The sequence below is a fragment of the Vespula vulgaris genome, chromosome 1, assembly GCF_905475345.1.
Source record: "Vespula vulgaris chromosome 1, iyVesVulg1.1, whole genome shotgun sequence".
Taxonomy (NCBI): Eukaryota; Metazoa; Arthropoda; class Insecta; order Hymenoptera; family Vespidae; genus Vespula; species Vespula vulgaris.
This window is the reverse complement of record NC_066586.1, coordinates 15,700,072-15,719,503: the sequence shown is the minus strand read 5'-3', so window position 1 is coordinate 15,719,503 and position 19,432 is coordinate 15,700,072. Positions and strand designations below refer to the sequence as shown.

At 31.6% G+C, this 19,432-nt stretch overlaps 1 protein-coding gene across 1 annotated transcript in view; it reads right to left on the bottom strand.

Annotated features, from left to right (window-relative positions):
• Positions 1-19,432, bottom strand: part of LOC127062443 (cuticlin-4) — a 64,909-nt gene that overhangs the window by 22,516 nt on the left and 22,961 nt on the right. The window contains exon 5 of the mRNA XM_050990692.1: positions 7,157-7,371. Within this exon, the coding sequence (XP_050846649.1) occupies positions 7,157-7,371 (215 nt within the window). The remainder of the gene's footprint in view (positions 1-7,156; positions 7,372-19,432) is intronic.

The following is a 19,432-nucleotide window of genomic DNA, read 5'->3' as shown; positions in this document are numbered from 1 at the left end:
TGCGCTATTTGAATATGTCGAACTCGTCTGACCACTCGCTGCGAACTCTCCTTTCGCGGCCTAAGATCTATCGAACGATTCAAAAGTTATTTATCACGTTACCATGCACCTAGATAAGCAACTAAGAAATTTTTTATTCGAACGAAGATCTAACGGTAACTGGTTTCTAATAATAATACATAGGAGAAACATCGTAGCTTCGAAATCTTGTAATAAACTTCGTCTATTCTGTCGAAATTTAAAATTATAAATAAAAAAACAAAAGAAAAAAAAAAGAAAATAGTTTATTGAAGAAAAATAAAATTTGTTGAATAAAAACGGTGAGAGTTTATGAACGTAGAATTTTGTTTTGTTTTCTTTTTTTCTTGTAACAAAATTTAGAAAAATAAAGCTTGTCTTTTTTTCTTTCTTTTTTTTTAATATCTTTCGCAAGAGAAACGAGATAAAACTGTATATTTAATAATTTATTGTATAAGGTGGATTATCGAAGAACGTTTCTACCAATCAGAAAATTTTGATCCAACCTGTATAATTTTATTGTCAAAAGTAAACATTCTCATTTAATGAAAGTTTACTAGAAATCATGTTTTTTTCATGAGAGAAAAGAAACTTTTGCGATAACTTACGAATTATTACAGTTTGGTCCTATCTTTTTGAAAATTAAGTGAAAGTCACCTTTCTCTCTCACTCTCTGTATATGTGCGTGTGTGTGTGTATCTCCTTTTATTATCGATCAATAACGTCATTCTCTCAGATGTTACGAACACCAATGAACATGAATGTAATTCTTGTTTGTCTATAAGGTGACGCAAATTCATCGACCTCGATCATATGAAAATGGAGAAAGTGAAGCAACTAAATGGATACGCTCTGTCGAATTAATTTTGAATGAACAAGCTTCATATATGTGTGTGTATATATGTATGTACACACTTATACATTTATATAATATATATATATAGATACTATATATGTCTCTATATACTTTGTATTTATTTTATTACAATTAAACAACCTAATAATCAAATGAATATAAGAAAAAAGTGATTCAAAGAATGCTCTTTTGCATTTTCTTACTTTATTAAGGATATTTAAAAAAGGATTCCAAGATGGGACAAGTTTTTAACGATTTTACGATACTCTTGAGATGAAACCTTGAAAAGTTTTATTATCAAATTTATTATCGTTTATTGAACCATCCTGTATTCATTTTGATGATCTTGCACATACACATAAATGTAGACACACATACACATGCACACACACACACACACACACACACACACACACACACACACACACACACACACACACAGATACAGATACACATATGGTATAACAAAGATAGAAAAAGAGAGAAAGAGATACAGAAGAAGTTTCGTGTATAAACGCATGCACACGCACACAAATATAAATTGTACATATATAATGTATATGAACGTGGTATGTAAACTTATGGTAGAGAATCTAGCTGCGACTTTTACTTTTACGATTCAAGCGTGGGCAAAGCTCACGTCACTGTCCACAAGACGTTCAACAACCCACACGATATCCTTGTTTTAAGGACATTTCTATGTCCAACGAATTGTTTTTGCAAACGAAGGAGTACCGAAGAAAGGTAAAGAAGAAGAATGAAAAAAAAAAAGAAAAGAAAAGAAAAAGAAAAAGTTAATAATAGACGGTGACAATTAGAAAGCCGTAGCTGATCGTAAAACATTCGAATGTTTTTCTTTCATTGCGATTTAACACGATAGCAATGCAAAACTGTGGAAAGGATCTAAATTCAAGGACGTTCGCTTCGGAGAAAGCCTCGTGAATTTTTCATTCGAATGATACGAGTCTATAATTTAAAAGACGCGCTCTCGTAACGATGAGACAATTTGTTATAAAATAATTATTGGTTAGCGAGGGAAATTGAGATGATACGTATGTAAAATGAGAGAACGTGATCGTGTATTCGTTTCTTTTTTTATTTTTTTTTGCGAAGAGAAAATTTGTATACTTTTGCTCTTCAATGCATGATTTATTTTTTTATTCTTTTTCTTGTTTGGAAATTTTTATTATACTTTAATTAGAGTTAAATTTTTTATGAAATTTAATTAAAAGAAAAAAATTATATGTTATATCGCTTACATTAATTAATAAATAAAAATTATGGATATATATATATATCTATAATTTTTATTTTATAGTGTGTGTACACACACACACACACACACACACACACACACTATAGAAAAAATATATATATAAAATTTCTAAAAAAAAATCATATATTATACAGGATAGTATTATTATTGTTATTAATATTTTTCTTTTTTTTTTCTATGAATTCCTTTGCTATATATATCTCGAATGCAAGTGAAAGATAGAAATGTGAGAAAAGTTGAGAAAACGTGTAGATACTATTATAAACTCTCGTCTATTACACGCGATACCATTAATAACGGGTATATAAAATGTATGTAAGAAGTAAGAGAAGCACGAACTTATTTGCACCGTTAACTGGATATTCAAGCGTAAGATTCAGTGTGAGACAAATGAGGTGCCGCCTTACGAAACACTTGGTGAAGGTGCTCGCCAACGACGACGACGACAACGACGACGACGACAACGACAACGACGATGACGACGAAGACACACGCCTTTCCAGTAGGCCGTAGAAAAAAAAAAATAGAAAGAGAGAAGAACGAACGGTTAGCTGTCGTGAAGATTGAAGTGTTGATGTTGCTCGTTAATCCATCAAGAATCGTTTTCTTTTCACTATTTTTTTTTTATCCAGCGACAAAAATGATCTATTGGCGATAAACTAAATCTTTTTTCGTCATTTTATTAAAATCTAGTTAAATATAGAAATGTGTGTGTGTGTGTGTGTGTGTGTGTGTGTGTGTACATGAATGCGTATATACACACATGTATAAATGATATATATTATATATAGATTTTTTATGGTTAATTTTATTTTTTAAATTGTTACGAGCTAGACCTGTAGAATAATTTCTACAATTTAAATTAATTTAATTTATTTTTAATAATTTTTTTTTAATTTATTTAATTTACATTAACTTATATTTTCAAGTAATTTATTTAGGAACTTTTTGTCCAATCTTTTAAGTATTATACGTTGAATAAAATTTTTATAGAAATAATATATCATAAGTAATAATAAGAATTGTAAAAATAGAAAAAGAAAGAAAAATATAATTTCGAGCAAGTCCGACGACGACATGAATACCAAACTTACGTAAGTGTTTACCGGACAACGTGTGATCTATGTCTATGAAAACGCATACATACGTGAAAAGTCACACTTGAGAATGGTTACGTAAGTGCAAGGGATGGTTACTCAAAAGCACCATATTTGGATGCTTCTACTTAAGTTGAGATCTACCTTGAACTAATCCACAGGTTAGCTATTCCAAACACGACGAGCGCAATTTATGTTAATCTCATGGATCGAGAAAACCATTCCTTTTTTTTTCCTCCATATTCTTCGACTCAATTTTCTCTTTGTATGTGTCTTTCTCTTTCCGTCTCTTTTTTCCTTTCTTTCTAGTTTGGTATATCGTTTCTTGATTATTTTTATACTAATAATTTTAGTATCGTTGTAGTATTAACTTCGATTGCATGATTAATATCTCTCTTATCATTCATACTTCGATTGGGAAAAAAAAAAAAAAAAAAAAATTCCATAAATATTATACTTAACGTTACTTTCATATATTATCACTTCTCATTTTACTTATAATATTTTTTTAATAATTTATTATCTAATAAAAAATATCTTCTATAAGAGATTTAACTTTTTATGTTTTTGGGAAATAAAAGATTCCAATAGATTCACTCGCGATGATTTTTTTTTAATAAGCTGACCTTTTAAGGGGCACCTTCGAATGTTCAGAAATATAATAATTGCTTAAGAAGGGATTGTAAAATTGCTCACGGTCCATCGTATACGGTCGATCGCACGCCCACGACGACCTCGAGGAATCGGCCGTGGACGTAGAGGTCAAAGACTTCCCTCGCCCTGTGCGAGCTAGCCTCTCACGAACGTCGGAGTCCCTTCTATGTTTCACGACAAATCGTTCCCTTTGCCCTTAACCATGGTATCCCTTGAATTATCCTTGCTCTTTCTGTCTCCCGATTTTAACGTCATTAAAAGATTACACGTAACGTTTAGTAAATTTCTAAAAATCGATGTTTTTGTTAACTTACTAGATGTCATATATTTTTTTTAACAATTTATCCTTTAAGAATATATCATTAGAAAATTTCACTCACAAATGAAAAAAAGTTAATTAAGTCCGTTACCGATATTCGACGTTACATGTTATGTTTACTTGCGTATCTTAAACTTTAAACACCATTTTTTTTTTTTTTTTGAAATTATTTATTATTTCTTTTTCATGTCGGTGTCAATGATATTTTGAAAATTACTGGAATCGATTTTAATGCAATTTCACACGATTATTTAGTTGTATCTTTTTTCTTTTTCAGAGTTATAGCCTTTTCTTAATGATTAAAATATTTATCAAAGATCTTATATTCTTTTATTAAATGAATGTATTAAAAATCGGTTTAATCCTCGTTAATTCAATCCTCATCTAATTTTAATATGTAATCGTTAGATAAAGGAATATAACGCGTATAATAAAAATTACATAACAATTAATATCGTACTAAGGAAATGAAATATGTGTGTGTATGATTTGATAATTATGAAAAATTAATTTATCGTTTAAATAATATTTTCATGTAATTTTCTAAATAAATACTATCGATTTCTTATTAACGAGGTTTCAAAACTCTACGAAATTTCCCTTCGTACGATTCGCTTTCTTTTTACTTTCATCTCGGACTATAAACGAAGCAATTTGCATAAAAATGTAAGTGTCGAGAAGATCGCACAAAAAATAATCGAACGAGCAAAACCAAACGAAAACATTTCTAGTCATCGTCGTTGTTTACACAGGCTAGATCAAAAGTTTCACGACTTGTACTTTTTACAATGCGAAAAAAATTATTAGCTTAAAAAATATTAAAAAAAAGAGCTATCTAATCGATTTCTAATATCATCTATTAATTTTTTATCCATCTTGTACAAATACGTGACAATGATTTTTTTTTGTTTTTAATGAAAAATCGAACGTTTCATCTCTTCTGATATTCACATTTCATTCGATATCAAATGTAACCATTCTAATTATCACTAATAACGATCATAGATCATATAAGGTTATCGATCGCCCGAGGATCGTTGTAATTTTTTTCGATCGACGCAAATCGACGATTTCTCTCGATGGTTTCTCTCATCTTTGACGATATTTTTTCATCCGATCGTTCCGCACCTTCATCCTTTTACGATTTATTCCAGTGATTAAAATAAAGATAAAAATCATTACAGAGAAAGACAGAAGAGACGGAAGAAGAGAAAAGAGAAAAAAAAAGAATCGAACGTGCCTCAGAGATTCGTTTATCTTCTAAACAGTACAATCACAATCACGATCGTACATACCTATCTTACCATTTAGAATCTAAATTCGCTTATAGTATATATAGTAATATAGTATATATAGTAAGTACTATTTAATAAATATATAGTATATATACTAAATACTTATCTAAACAGATAAGTACTTACTATATCTACTTCTAAGCATGTAAATATTTAATGTGTGTCTGTGTGTATATACGTATAGATAAAATATTAAATTCTTCGATAAAGTAATATCAATAATTTCAATAATGAATATTTCAATAAATATATAACTGCTATTACTATTACTATTATTACAGCACAACGTTAATTAAAATTATTTATAAGATATAAGAAATATTGCAGAATATTGATCCTCCAAATTATCTATTATACTTATTAATGATTCAACCCAATGATTAAATAAATAAATAAATAAATAAATAAATAAATAAATAAATAAATAAATAAATAAATATCAAATTGTTTGTATAAGAAGGTCTTACCCATTACATACGTATATACACGTGTGTATGCATTTATATATTCCCTTTCTCTCTCTCTCTCTCTCTCTCTCTCTCTCTCTCTCTCTCTCTCTTTCTCTCATACTCGTACTCGTGCGATCCTCGTAAGAAGGCTGCGAGTCCGGTCACATAACGGTCCAGTTATGGTATGGCGAGGAAGCGATCTCTCGCCTCGACACACGATTCCTTCGTTACACCAACGTGCCCTCCCCCTCCTCCTTCTTCTCCTTCCCTCTCAACCCACCCTCCCCACCCTTCACCATCTTCTTCTTCTTCTTCTTCTTCTTCTTCTTCTTCTTCTTCTTCTTCTTCTTCTACCGCTTCCTTCTCTTTGGTATGTCCTTCTCCCACTATACTCGTCCTTCTCCGCAATCTCTTCGTCTTCTTCTTCTTCTTCTTCTTCTCTTCGTCTTCGTCTTCTTCATCTTCTTCTTCTTCCTCCACTTCTCTTTTACCTCTATCGAGTCTCCTCTCAGCATGTACTCACGCGTGTATTCACGCCTCAGCGAGCTTTTTTCAAGCCGCCTCAAGCGAGTACGTACAAGCACGAACGATCGTTAAGCTTCGTCACGCTCAAAGTCCCATGTGTGCTCTTACGTATACCTCGAATTTTGTCCAATTTAAACTTCCATTGATATTTTGCTATATTTTTCTTTTTCTTTACCTTTTTCTCTATGTTTATCAATACTAACTCGATGTTAAGTAAGATATAGATATATATGTATGTATGTATTTATTTATTTATTTATTGTAGGTCGTTTGTGTTTGACCGAACTTAAGGAAAATTTGATTAAATGTCTATCTAGTGGTTATGATTATGGTATTTCTTGATCATATGTTTTTATAAAGATGCGTCTTACTTCTCGTATTATATAAAAGTATTATTGAGATTTATTTACGTAATACTATGTATAATGTGTATCATATGTAATACGTAAAGTATCTTTTAAAAAATTAACTGGTATACTAATCTAATGAATCTATAAAATAGGAAATATTTTTCTCTATTTATTTATTTTTTTCTTAATTTAACTTCTTCTATAAATATTTATTAGTTTCTCTTTATTTTATTATTATTTGTTAAATTATTTAGAAAAAGACAATATATATGGTATCTTAGTGACGTACAGGAATGATAAAACGAAAAGAAACTCACCAATTCGGTAGGCATCGTGTTGCAGGATCTCAAAGGCAGGTTGTAAGTTATCGGCGAGGGTTGACTTCTGTATTCCTGCAGACAGGAACTATTTTTCGACAAACCTCGTGGATAAACCAAACCGTGAAAGTCGGTTCTACCCTCGGTCGAAATATGCACGATTATCGATTCGCTCGCACACTCGATTTGCACCGTGCTCGCTATCGCCGCGGTTGCTGTAAATAAAAAAAGAAATTTATAAATAATTTCATCCAATCAAAACCATTAAACTTAGAAAAAAATATATATACGTCTATGTGTCTTTGTGTATGTGTGTGTGTGTGTGTGTGTAATTACATAATTACAACACGTTAACAAATATGACGTGGTCCAACATAGCAATCAAATTTTTTGTATTAAATTTCGCAAAAAATTTTGCAATTATATTCCCGCTTTGTTATTTACTTAATAAGCAGTATATGTTTCTTTTTTTCTTTAAAAATATCTACACAAACAAATCATGGATTACAGCATTTACGATAGATGCAAACGCGTAATTTCTACTACGATATTAATTAGAAGGACGAACATTAATCTTACGTTGGCCAGACGCGCTAATGCGAGGCTAATTCGCTTAGTCGCGAACACCGATCGTTCCCTGTAAAATTAATATAACGGTATAGGCCCGGATCGAAGAATCAATTAAATCACTGTAACCTATTGTTCGCCATTTTCGCACGATCTATGGATGGTACGTACAACGAAGATAATTGTGAATGTTATCAAAAACGTCGCATTTTTTAAAAGAAATTTTCAAGTAAAAAACATTTAAAGTATATTACTTGTCTAAGTCATTATTTCGCTTTAAAACACTATCTCATGGTTAACTTAAGTTCTTTAAATAAGAACCTGTAATTTTTGTTTGAAGAATTTGTTTACTCTATCTACTATTCAAGACAGTTAATGTAGATTAGATAAAAAACTTAGAGCAGATAGAGATATAGGATATGACAGGACTAGACAGAAGCGAATAACATCGAATAGGATTAAACAAAATCGGATTGGATCGAATAGGATCAAATAGGATCGAATAGGAGTAAATAAGTTCAAATAGGACCGAAAAAATATAGAATAGAATTAATTAGAATCGAAAAGAATCGAAAAGGATCAAATAAGATCCTATTTGATTTTATTCGATCCTTTTCGACTCTATTTCATCCTATTCAATACTATTCAATTTTTGTTCTATTTTATTCGATCCTATTCAGTTCTTTTCTATTCCATTCAATCCTATTGAATTTGTTTTCGATTCTATTCGATCTTATTCGATCCTTTCTTATTTTATTCTGCACTACTCTTTCTTGTTACGTTCTGCTCCTTCTTGTTCCATCCTATCCTATATTTCTACTTATCCTTTTTTATCTAAACGATGTTAAATATCGTAAAGATCGTATGAAACCCTTATTTTCTTTCTCTATTTCTTTGTTTTTTAAAATAAAATACTGTTGAAAAACTACAGATTGTCATATATCACATATTTTATATTAAATATTTTATATTAATTTATATATATATATATATATATATATATATATATATATATAAAATATATATACACACGTGTATAAATTATGTATTTAAATTTGCTAAATTTATTAAATCTCTATATTTTCCTCTCTATTTTTAATTGATTGACTTTGAAATACTCTCATAAATATTTATTAGACCACAGTAATTTTTATCTTTAACCATGAAAAAAAAATCTCGAAGATCTACCTTAACTTATTACAAAATTTTGATGAAAATCTAAAGACTCCTTACTCGTTGACCCGTAACCAATTAGCTGTAAACTCGATAAAAGCATTATCAAAGAGTTAAAAAAAAAAAAAAGAATAGAAAACTTATCTTTCTTACCGTCAGCCATGAAATATAACGGTGGCTAAGTTGAAACGGAATTTACGGAACGCGAGCAGTTTGTCTTTGAGTTAGGAGTCACGTAAGCTGGATTCTAAACGTGCAATGAAACTCGAGCAATGAAGAAAATGGATTGAATAGAAAACGATCGTTCGAACGCAAAGTAGTCGTGACGTTGAATCGTCAGACGACTACTACCGGAATATCATTTGCTAGAATTCTCCGCTAATAATAAGAATCATCGGTCATATTATCATTATCATTCAGCCACGGAGACAATGATGAGAGAGTCATGAACTTGACTTCGTTGTCGTTCGAGTTAGTCACGTCGAAACAGTCGTTACCTTTTCTTCTCTTTCTCTTTCTCTCTCTCTCTCTCTCTCTTTCTCTCTCTTTTCCTCTTTCTCTCTCCACCAAATTAATTCGATTTTTTTTTACATTTTTTTTTCTTAAATCTATCGATCTCAGGAAATTAAAATTTAAAGGATGTTCTTGAACATTTTATTTTGTTAAAAAGAAAAGAAAAGAAAAAAAAAAAGAATTGTGTAAATTATTCAAAATTTTTATAAAGTTCAACTCTACGGTAATCATATTGATGATAAAATTTTACTTTTCATTTAAGAAACGTCGTTAAAAAAGGAAAAATGTAACGATAAGATATTATTATTATTATTATTATTATTATTATTATTATTATTATTATTATTTAATAGTAAAAAAAATGGAATAAACAAAGAATGTCGTAAGAAGTAAAAGGTCGATCGAGGAGATAAAATTAAATGAAGATTTTCGTAAGATGATCGAGACGTCGTGTAGGTTATTAAATAATTCTCAAGAAGAAGTTGGTAAAATGGAAGGAGAGATAGAGGTAGTAATTATCCGCACGTGAAAAGATCAAACGCGTTCTCGCGGTAAAGAATAAGATGAAAAAAAGAAGGAAAAGAAAGAAAGAAAGAAAGAAAGAAAAGAAGGAAGAAAGAAAGGAAGGAAGGAAGAAAGAAACAAGCGAGACAATCGAGTCACGTTGGGCCAGGCGCCGTCGTCGGAAATATCGAAGTGGGACCGAAAAGGACTCTTCGTGCCACGAGAATCCACGGGTTCGTCGACCGGCCATTTCCCTCCTCTTTCTCTTCTTCCTCTTCCTCATCTTCTTCTACTACTTCTTCTTCTTCTTCTTCTTCTTCATCTCTTTCACGCTTCCACACGATTTATTTTGGTTTTTCGACACCACCAATATAGCGGTCCATCGAATAAAAGAAGAAACAGAATAGAAGAAGAAGAAGAAGAAGGAGAGAGAGAGAGAGAGAGAAATCCATAAGATTTTTATAGTCCTTCACGTTCTTTTACAATTAAAGATATTTAGATCTTAGTCCATCGATGTTATGTGTGTATGCGTTATTTTTTTTTTTTTTTTTGTAATATTCGTTTATATTCGGATATTTTTGATTAGATACTTTAATCATTTTCAATAGTTCACTTATTTTTAAATTTATTAAATTTAATAAACTCTAATTACTGAACTCATTAAGATTGATTAATAGAATCGTTCGATATTTTCTCGTACAATTTAAAAATTGTAGCGATTAAGATTAATAATTTATATAAATTTATCTTCATCTCTCTCTTTTTCTATGTTTCTTTTCTTTCCTTTTTTATTTTCTTCGATCGACGTTACTCTTTTATTCCTATATAAATTACCTCGGAGTAAATTACTTTGATCAAGAATTAGATAAATTCAAACTGAATAATTTATAGATTCATCCTCTTTTCTTTTTCATTCTTTTTTTTTTTTACTCTATTCGACTGAGATTACTTTATATTCCGTGTATAAATCATCGTCTCGAAATCGTCTTAAATCACTTATATCCAAAATTAAAGAAATAAGAATGATTTATAGATTTGTCTTTACCATTTTCATTTCTTTTTCATTTTTTGTGACTGAAACCCCTTTCATCTCTTTCTCTCTCTCTCTCTCTCCCTCTCTCTAAATATAAATCACCTTGAAGTAAATTACTTCGACGGTAATATAAATCCGTCTTGGTGGTCGAGAAAAAAAGATAGAAGGAAAAAAAAGGAGAACAAAGAGGTTAAATTCGCGTGTAAAAAGGCGTGAAATAGGAAGGAGTAGGATCTACTGTAGAGGTAAGAAAAGGGAAAAGAAAGAGAAAAGGAAAGAAAAGGTAATCGAGAGGAGGATGAGGAAAGAGAGAGGGAGAGAGAGAGATCGTTATCAAGAGAGGTGAATCAGAAAGATAGAGTCTACGTTTTAGCGGCGACAGTGAGACTTGAGTGGTGCTCAAGTCACGCCGGAAGTCTAGGGTACTTGACCTTAAGGTCCGCTTCCATGGCTAGAGAACTTCTTTCTTTGTTCATACCATGAAGTAAAAGAAGAAGAAGCATCCCGATGTTAGCACCGACGCAGAACGACCATAAAAATGGTAATGAGTCAACCATTGCCGTTGTCATCGTAGTTCGACTCATCCTCGACTTTTTCTTTCTTTCTTTCTTTCTTTCTTTCTTTCTTTCTTTGCCAATGATCGTACGCCATTTTCACTTTTTCTCTTTCTCTCTCTTTCTCTCCCTCTCTCTCTCTCTCTCTTTCTTTTTTTCTATCTCTCTATCTCTATCTCTTTCTTCGAAAGGAAAAAAGAAGGAAGGAAGTTGAAGACCTGAAGGAACGACACAAAGGCGTGTCGAGGTTTTCCTCTCGTCTCTGCAATTCGCAAACGACACGCGAGTCTCGACTTCCGGTCTCCTCTCTTTCTCCTTCTCCTTCTCTTTCTCTTTCTCCTTCTCCTTCTCCTACTCCTTCTTTTCCTTTTCCTTTTCTTTCTTCTTCTTCTTCTGCTTCTTCTTCCTCGTCCTTTCCGTTTGTACCACGTACCGAGAAATCACCAATTTTCGTCGAATTAATCTGCAAGTACTACTTGCATTCCTTTCGACCGACGAAAAGATATTCCCAAGAAATTTCTCATAAATTTATATTATTTTATGCGTTTAATATTTTTCTCTTGCGCTTCGTAATAAAAATACATTTATATTCTTATAAAACATTCGCACGTGTCTTTTTTTTTTTCAAGTTTTATTTTTCAAGTAAACTTTTATATTTTATTTTCTTTCTTGTCGTAATGAAAGTTCGTTTATATATTCTTTTGAATATTCTGAATAGTTAGATGTATTATTTCTTACGAGTTTGTGCATTAATGGGAATTCAAAAAAAAAAAAAAAGAAAGAAAAGAAAAATTAATAAATATATTCATATTCTTAGAAATCTCTTAAGTTTCGTTATATTCTTATTAATACAAAAAATGTTTGTTCACATTCTTATAAATATTCAAGTTTGTTATATGTTTCGTTATTTTTCAATCCTTTTTGAAATTAATGAGAATCCAACAAGGAAAGTAAAAATTAAAAAATATAAAAAAAATATAAAAAAAAGTCACCGAAAAAAAAAATCATATTGACTATGCATGAGACGACGACAAGATTTTTCTCGAGCGTCTCGTTCGACTGATGTAAAAAGAAGATATACCGTTCGTTCGTCCATTACTTAGAAAAACATAGCACCATCCGTTTCACTAGGTTTCAGGAATGCAAATTCGACGTTACACGCATCCGCGAACCACTCGCACGCACATACATTATGTTCTATAATTATGCGCGAAGCGTTCTCGCGCATATATATACTTAATAAAACCGGCTTACGTATCTATTGACCCGTTCTTTCTAAGGAAAATCATGTGAAACGGGAAGGTTGATTAATTTGCGAATAAAATTCCTGAATTTCTTCAGGAAATTCATTCTCGTTGAAAGGGAAAAAGAAGAAAAGAAAAGAAATAAAAACAACAAAAATGAATCGGAAATTGTTGCATCTCTTTCGATTCGCTCTTTTGCTTTTACATTTATCCAATCGTTAAAGTTAAAATTTTTATTTAAAAAAAAATCTCTCTTTTTTCAATATTCGATATCCGTCTCGCGTTGCCGACACATTCGTTAGATTATGTCAATCTTACGAAGATGAAAAAAAAAAACTCTGTAATTCTTATTTTCTACTTTATCTAAAAAGAAAAAAAGAAAAAGGAAAAAGAAATACTGATATAGACGCATCTTTCTGAACGAATTTTTCACTTCTATTTCATCAAGAAAGAAAAATAGAAAAAAGAACATTGCCTCAATTTTTAATGACCGATACATCCTGATGACGCATATTCACTGGACTACGTCAATCGTAAGAAATAGGAACGAAGGAACATATGAAAAAGGAAAAGATACGAAAAAGAAAAAAAACAAAAGAAAATGGTAGAAAAAATGAAAAGAAAGGGAAAATAAAGAGATCCATGAGAAAAAAAAGGAGACACGTAGATCGTTCGATGGCGTACGCGTTACAAGACCGAAAGTCGACGTACCGAGACGCACAGTTATGCAAGAGCTCGGTACCCTCCGTGCGTGAGATTTTAATGCACTGCGATGAACACGAGTGGCATAATATATCGGACTCCCAACCGATCGTCAACTTCCTGTCAACGTTAAATATGAGTTCCTCCTTTTCTACATTAAATTTGAGAAACATTGACAGTGAAATATATATATATATGCATAAAAAGATAGAAAGAAAAAATAGAAGAGTTACGAAAAATGATGTTAATATCTTTTCATTTAAGACAAACGAGGTTTAAGGTTAAAGTTTAATCGTAAACAATAGATGATCGTTCGTTCGTGACGAAGATCGTGGAAAAAATAATAAGGATTTAACCTCGGTAACGAAACGATAGCAACGATCTGAAATTCAGCAACTGATTTGCATGATCATCCGCTCATCTTATTACGGAAGCTTAAAGCGCAATAGTTATTTCGAAAGTCACGAGTTTTTTCTTTTTCTCTCTCCCTCTTTTTTATTTTTTATTTCCCTTTTCACCCTTCATGATATCTCGTGTAACTCTTAATTCACACGCTTATAGGGTGGTTAATACATGTGTATGTATATATACATACGTCTATTTCTTGAATTTTATCTATTCTATTATCAGATAATTCAGTGTTTGTTCATATCCAAATTTTTATTAATAAATATTATTAATAATAATAATTATAGATTATAATTACTTTTTTATAATTATGTATATTATAATATATCATATATAATGATAGTATATTAACTAATACAAATGATAAGTATAACTTTCATGTTGTAATTTTCTTGTAGAAAATAAAAAAGAAAAAAAAGTAAGCTACAAATAGTTAAAAAAAAAAAAAGAAAAGAAAGAAAGAAGAAAGTAAAAAGGATTTTATTCATCCTGAATTTCTACCTAGTGGGATAGGTACCGTTGAAATCTCGAAACGAAACATTCTTGGAGTCCGTTTTGCAAGAGATGCTACGAGATGATCTCTCGCAGAAGCGTGTACCACTAGTTGCACTTCTTCGAAGGAAAATTGCAGCGAACACGGTTCCATGAATTCCGTTAGGCCTGCAAACGCCTTTCCATTGGCTTGCTTCTGCCATTATAACTGTCACAGAGTACGCAATTCGTATTTATACCCCGTCCACCTAGCGATCCCGCTAACAACCGGAAGTGACATCAAAACGTCGTCGCATCACCTCTGTGTTATCTCTTACTCGTTGAAACGATGGATGAGTCTTTTAATTTTGCTTACTCATTATACTTTTTAATCGGTGGCTCATCCTGACTCTTGCCATTCACCGATAATACGGTACCTTTGTATTAAGTCCTTCTTAAAGGATAAAAGAAATGAGATAAAGACAAATAAAAAAAAAAAGAAAGAAAGAAAGAAATATTTTCATTCATCCTTCACTTTCGGTTTCTTCGTTAATAGAGACAGAAATATACACGATGGTATTTAAATATATGTGAATCTAAATAAATTTGATTTTGCGTAGATTATATGCTCGATTTAAAACTATTCGAATATACAAAAATTCAATAATTCATATCGATTGACATAATTCTATATTCTCGCCTTAAATGCATTAAAATATAAAGAGATTCTATTGTTGAAACCAAACACCGTATTCTCGACCCGAATATGTATAATATAAAGTCAATGTATATCTATAATTCAATCTCAATTATTATTTCAATCCAAGTATATTTAACTATATTATTGAAATAAATAAAAATTCAATTATTCAAACTCCATAATATTCTCAGCTCAACGATATATAAATATACATACAGATAGTTATTTATCATTAAACATTTATTCAAAAATAATGAATAGATTTATACGTACGATTGCAAAGTAAATAGGTTATTTTACGTGAGAATATATCAGCTCTAACGATTAATTCTTATTCAACAATATCCTCAATTCAAATAATAAAAACTCAATAATATCCAACCTTGATTATGTTCAAATGAATATAAATTAAATAATTCAAACTTAACCATATATAAATATACCTACAGATAATTATTTGCCATTAAACATTTATTGAAAAATGATGAATAGATTTATACAAATGTCTTTAGACATCACGCTTGCAATGTAAATAAGTTATGTTACGTGAGAATATATCATCTAACGAGATATAGCCCTGCGGGTGAGAATGCCTTAAGCGTCTACATAAGTACGCTCTTCCGTTCCTCGTCGGACACTCGTTTTCCGTTAAAGTTAGACAGCTCTTAGAGAGACACCTATCTTATTTCATTCCCTTCCCCTCCCTCTCCCTCTGATCTCACTATGAATAATCACGGCAATTGTTCTTAATTTTCTCACGTAGCACAAACAAGGAATTATCTTCCCCAATGATTGGAATTATGTAACCGGATGTTTGAACGTTTCAGTCAAACGAAGGACTCCTCCTTTACTTATCGAGATAAATAACAAGATTATTTTAAATCGAAGATTAACATAATTTCGTAGTTTCTCTTTTCTCTTTTTTCTTTTTCTCTTTTACATTTTTTTTCTTAAATTTTATAAAAATATTTCTTTTTTCTTTTTTCTTTTTTATGATTTATCTTCTGACACGTAAAGGAATAAAAAGAGTTATGTATATTTCATAAAGCCTATCTATATCTTTTATCTAGAGAAAAAAGAAATATATTATGAAAGAGGTAACATCAGATGAGTACATAACGAACAATACGAAATGAACGTGTTAATCAGAAAAGGAAATAAGATAGGAATATACACGTTCGAAGTATCACATAAAAAGTATAAATATATCATTCTGACTACCACCATCATCGTTGTCCTCGCCATCATCGTCGTCATCATCACCGCCATCATCGTCGTCGTCATCATGAATAGATTCATTAATTTGCTTTTATTTGAGTCATTTTAGAAAAAGCATAAACGATTATGGCGGACAGCACGTAATTAATTGTACAGTTATCTACAGTGAAGTGCTTCCTGTAACTCGACACCAGTCGAACGTTAGTAAGATCAAGAAGGATCAAGAGGACGAAAGAGATAGATACAGAGAGAGAGAGAGGGAGAGAGGGAGAGAGAGAAAATCTCTCGATGGATCGAACAATTTTTTCAAGAATCATTTGCTATTAATTTCAAGAAGAGTAGAACTCGTTCGTTAAATCTAAGATCTTCATCTTCGTTCGTGATCCTTATTTATATAAATTAATAAACATCGATCTTATTATATTTTATTTCATTTTTTTTTCCTTTTTTTTCTTTGGATTATTAAAATTTTTATTAATATATATATATATATAGTTCGATTAACAGAACATATATAAATATATGTGTGTACGTATATAGTTATATATAGAAGCCGATGATCGTTCACAGATAAAATGCAAATTCGATCACGTAGGAGGTAGAAGATGATACGTGAATCATTATTTACGATCGTTCATGCGAATCGTTACGTAATCGACGCATTAAAAGTTACGTTGCTGTAACTTCGCAAGGACATCCTTGCTGCGTGCATCCACGCAGGATACGTTAAGGAAATAGAAAAATCCTTGATTTGCGATCCGTGTGATAAAGAGGAAGAGAGGGAGAGAGGGAGGAAAGAGAGAGAAAGAGACAGAGATGTTTAAAGCTTATTGACGTACGAAGACTTGCTATTAAACGGTGTCTCGTTATATAGTAATGAAGTATTTTTCAGCGTGTATAGAGAGACTTATTGTTAGTACTATAATAATTTACTAAGAGGAGTTTACGACGGAGTGTGTATTAAACGAACGAAGAACGACCAAAGGAAATGAGAAATGTTCATTCTCAAACTGCTTTCCGTATCTATTTATTACCTTCCATTAACAATTCAGATGATTTTTTTTTTTAATTTTTTAATATAAATACATCTCTTTCTCTTTCTCTCTCTCTCTCTCGAAAAGTATCTACGGAATACTTATCGTAAAATAACGTTCCCCTTTTTCTTCCTTCAGAAAGCAAAGGAACGAAAAAAAAAGAGAAAAAAGAAAAGAAGAGAAAAGAAAAAAAAATAAAATAAATAAGTAAGCATAAGTGCGGTGTAAAACATAAAAGATAAAATTGCAACAATTTCACGGAAGATCGAAAAAGATCTATGCCTGTTCGAGAGATCCTCTTACGATCTTACGCGAAACGGTACTTGTATATCGTAATCGACTTTAACCGGAGCACGAGTCAATTTTCATGGAAACGTTTTTCTTTCAAATGCCTTAGAAGAAATTGACGTGACCTTGAGAAAGATCTCACCGTGCTTTTTTCGTTAGAAGTCGAGTCGTTCGAACTGCATGGTGGTCCAGGAAAGAAACGAGAAGTTAATCAAGAAAGAAAGAAAGAGAGAGAGAGAAAGAAAGAAAGAGAGAGAGAGAGAGAGATACATAGGTACACAGTGTTGATATGGAAAATATCGAGACGTCGATTATGCTAATTGTAATATTAGCGTGAAGGAGTAAGAAGAAAAAGTGGAAGATGGATAATATCTAAGAAAACTATTGAACTTCTTCCTAAGTATCAACGAAGGAATTTAATACCAAAAAAGAAAAAAAAAAGAAACTTCTTAAATCTTCTTCTTCTTTTTTATTTTTGTTTTTCTTTCATTTTTAATTCCTCCTCCTCTCTCTTTCTCTCTATATGTATGTATTCTCCCACGAAACGAGTACGTAATTACTACTCATCGGTAATACGGGGAACGTATTAATGGATTGCGTGTGTAATTGCGGCCACTCTTAATTGTACTACTTCGGAGTAATTATTTCAGCAATATGGTCGATCGTTCGAGAGATTTATGAGATTTATGGGACCCAATGGGTTTCTTCTTCTTCTTCTTCTTCTTCTTCTTCTCTCTAACACGAGTATAACTTTGATAATGATAATGAGATATTCTAACAAAAGGAAAAGATAGAGTGATAGAGAGAGAAAGAGATGAAGAAAAAGACAGAAAGAAGGAGGGAGAGAGACAGGAAAAAAATGTAAAAGTTTCATTTTGTTCCCTGAAGAATTTTCCTTCGACAGTACCTTTATCTCTATAACTTTAACTGCATATATATATATATATATATATATACACACACACACACACACACACACACACACACACACACACACACACACACACGCAGACACACTATAACTACACATGTACAAATACATACGTTTACGTTACTACGTCGATCGGAAAGAGAGATCGAAAGGAAACTTGGAGGTACGTATCAACGCGAACTATCGTAATTGCGGCAATTCCCTTTTACTCTGGCAACCATTCTTTGGCGGACAACAATGGATCCGATCCACCGATGTTTACTCTTCACGAAAGAAAAAGAAAAATCTACGCGGGGGCGAAGGAGAGGAGAGTAAAAGGAAAGAAAAAAAAAAACAAGAAAAAACTGAGGATCCTGAGGATTCATTAAATTAAAGTAAAAGAAATCCTCGGAGAGATCAGGATCGAGTAGACTCATCAACGATAGTAGCAACAATGGACATGAATCTCTTTCTCTTTCTCTCTCCCTCTCTTATTCTTGTTGTTCTCCAGGAAATAATACAAGATGGCGACGATACGACGTGTTGGGTGGCAAATAAAAAACATTCGACCCACTTTCAACTTGGTCTTATCTCACTTCACGAACGAATTCTTAACACAAAAGCACTGATTGCTCATCATTTACTCGTTTGCTATATGGTTATCCATGAACATCGATCCATCCTTGAATCTCTGGCCCCAGCAAACACTCATTAAAATTTTCATTTTTCTTTCTTTCTTTCTTTCTTTCTTCCTCTCTCTCTCTATTTTTTTTTTTTATAATTTCTCTTTTTCCTTTTTCTTTCTTCGGGAGATCTTACTCTAGGACTCGAACAAGCAATCGAGATGACGGCTTACAGTGGCCTTTTGCAAAAAAAAAGAGATAGAGAGAGAGAGAGAAAAAAAGAGGAGAAAAAAGGCACGCTATTTTCCAAGAGCTAACTCGATTCTCGCAGCCT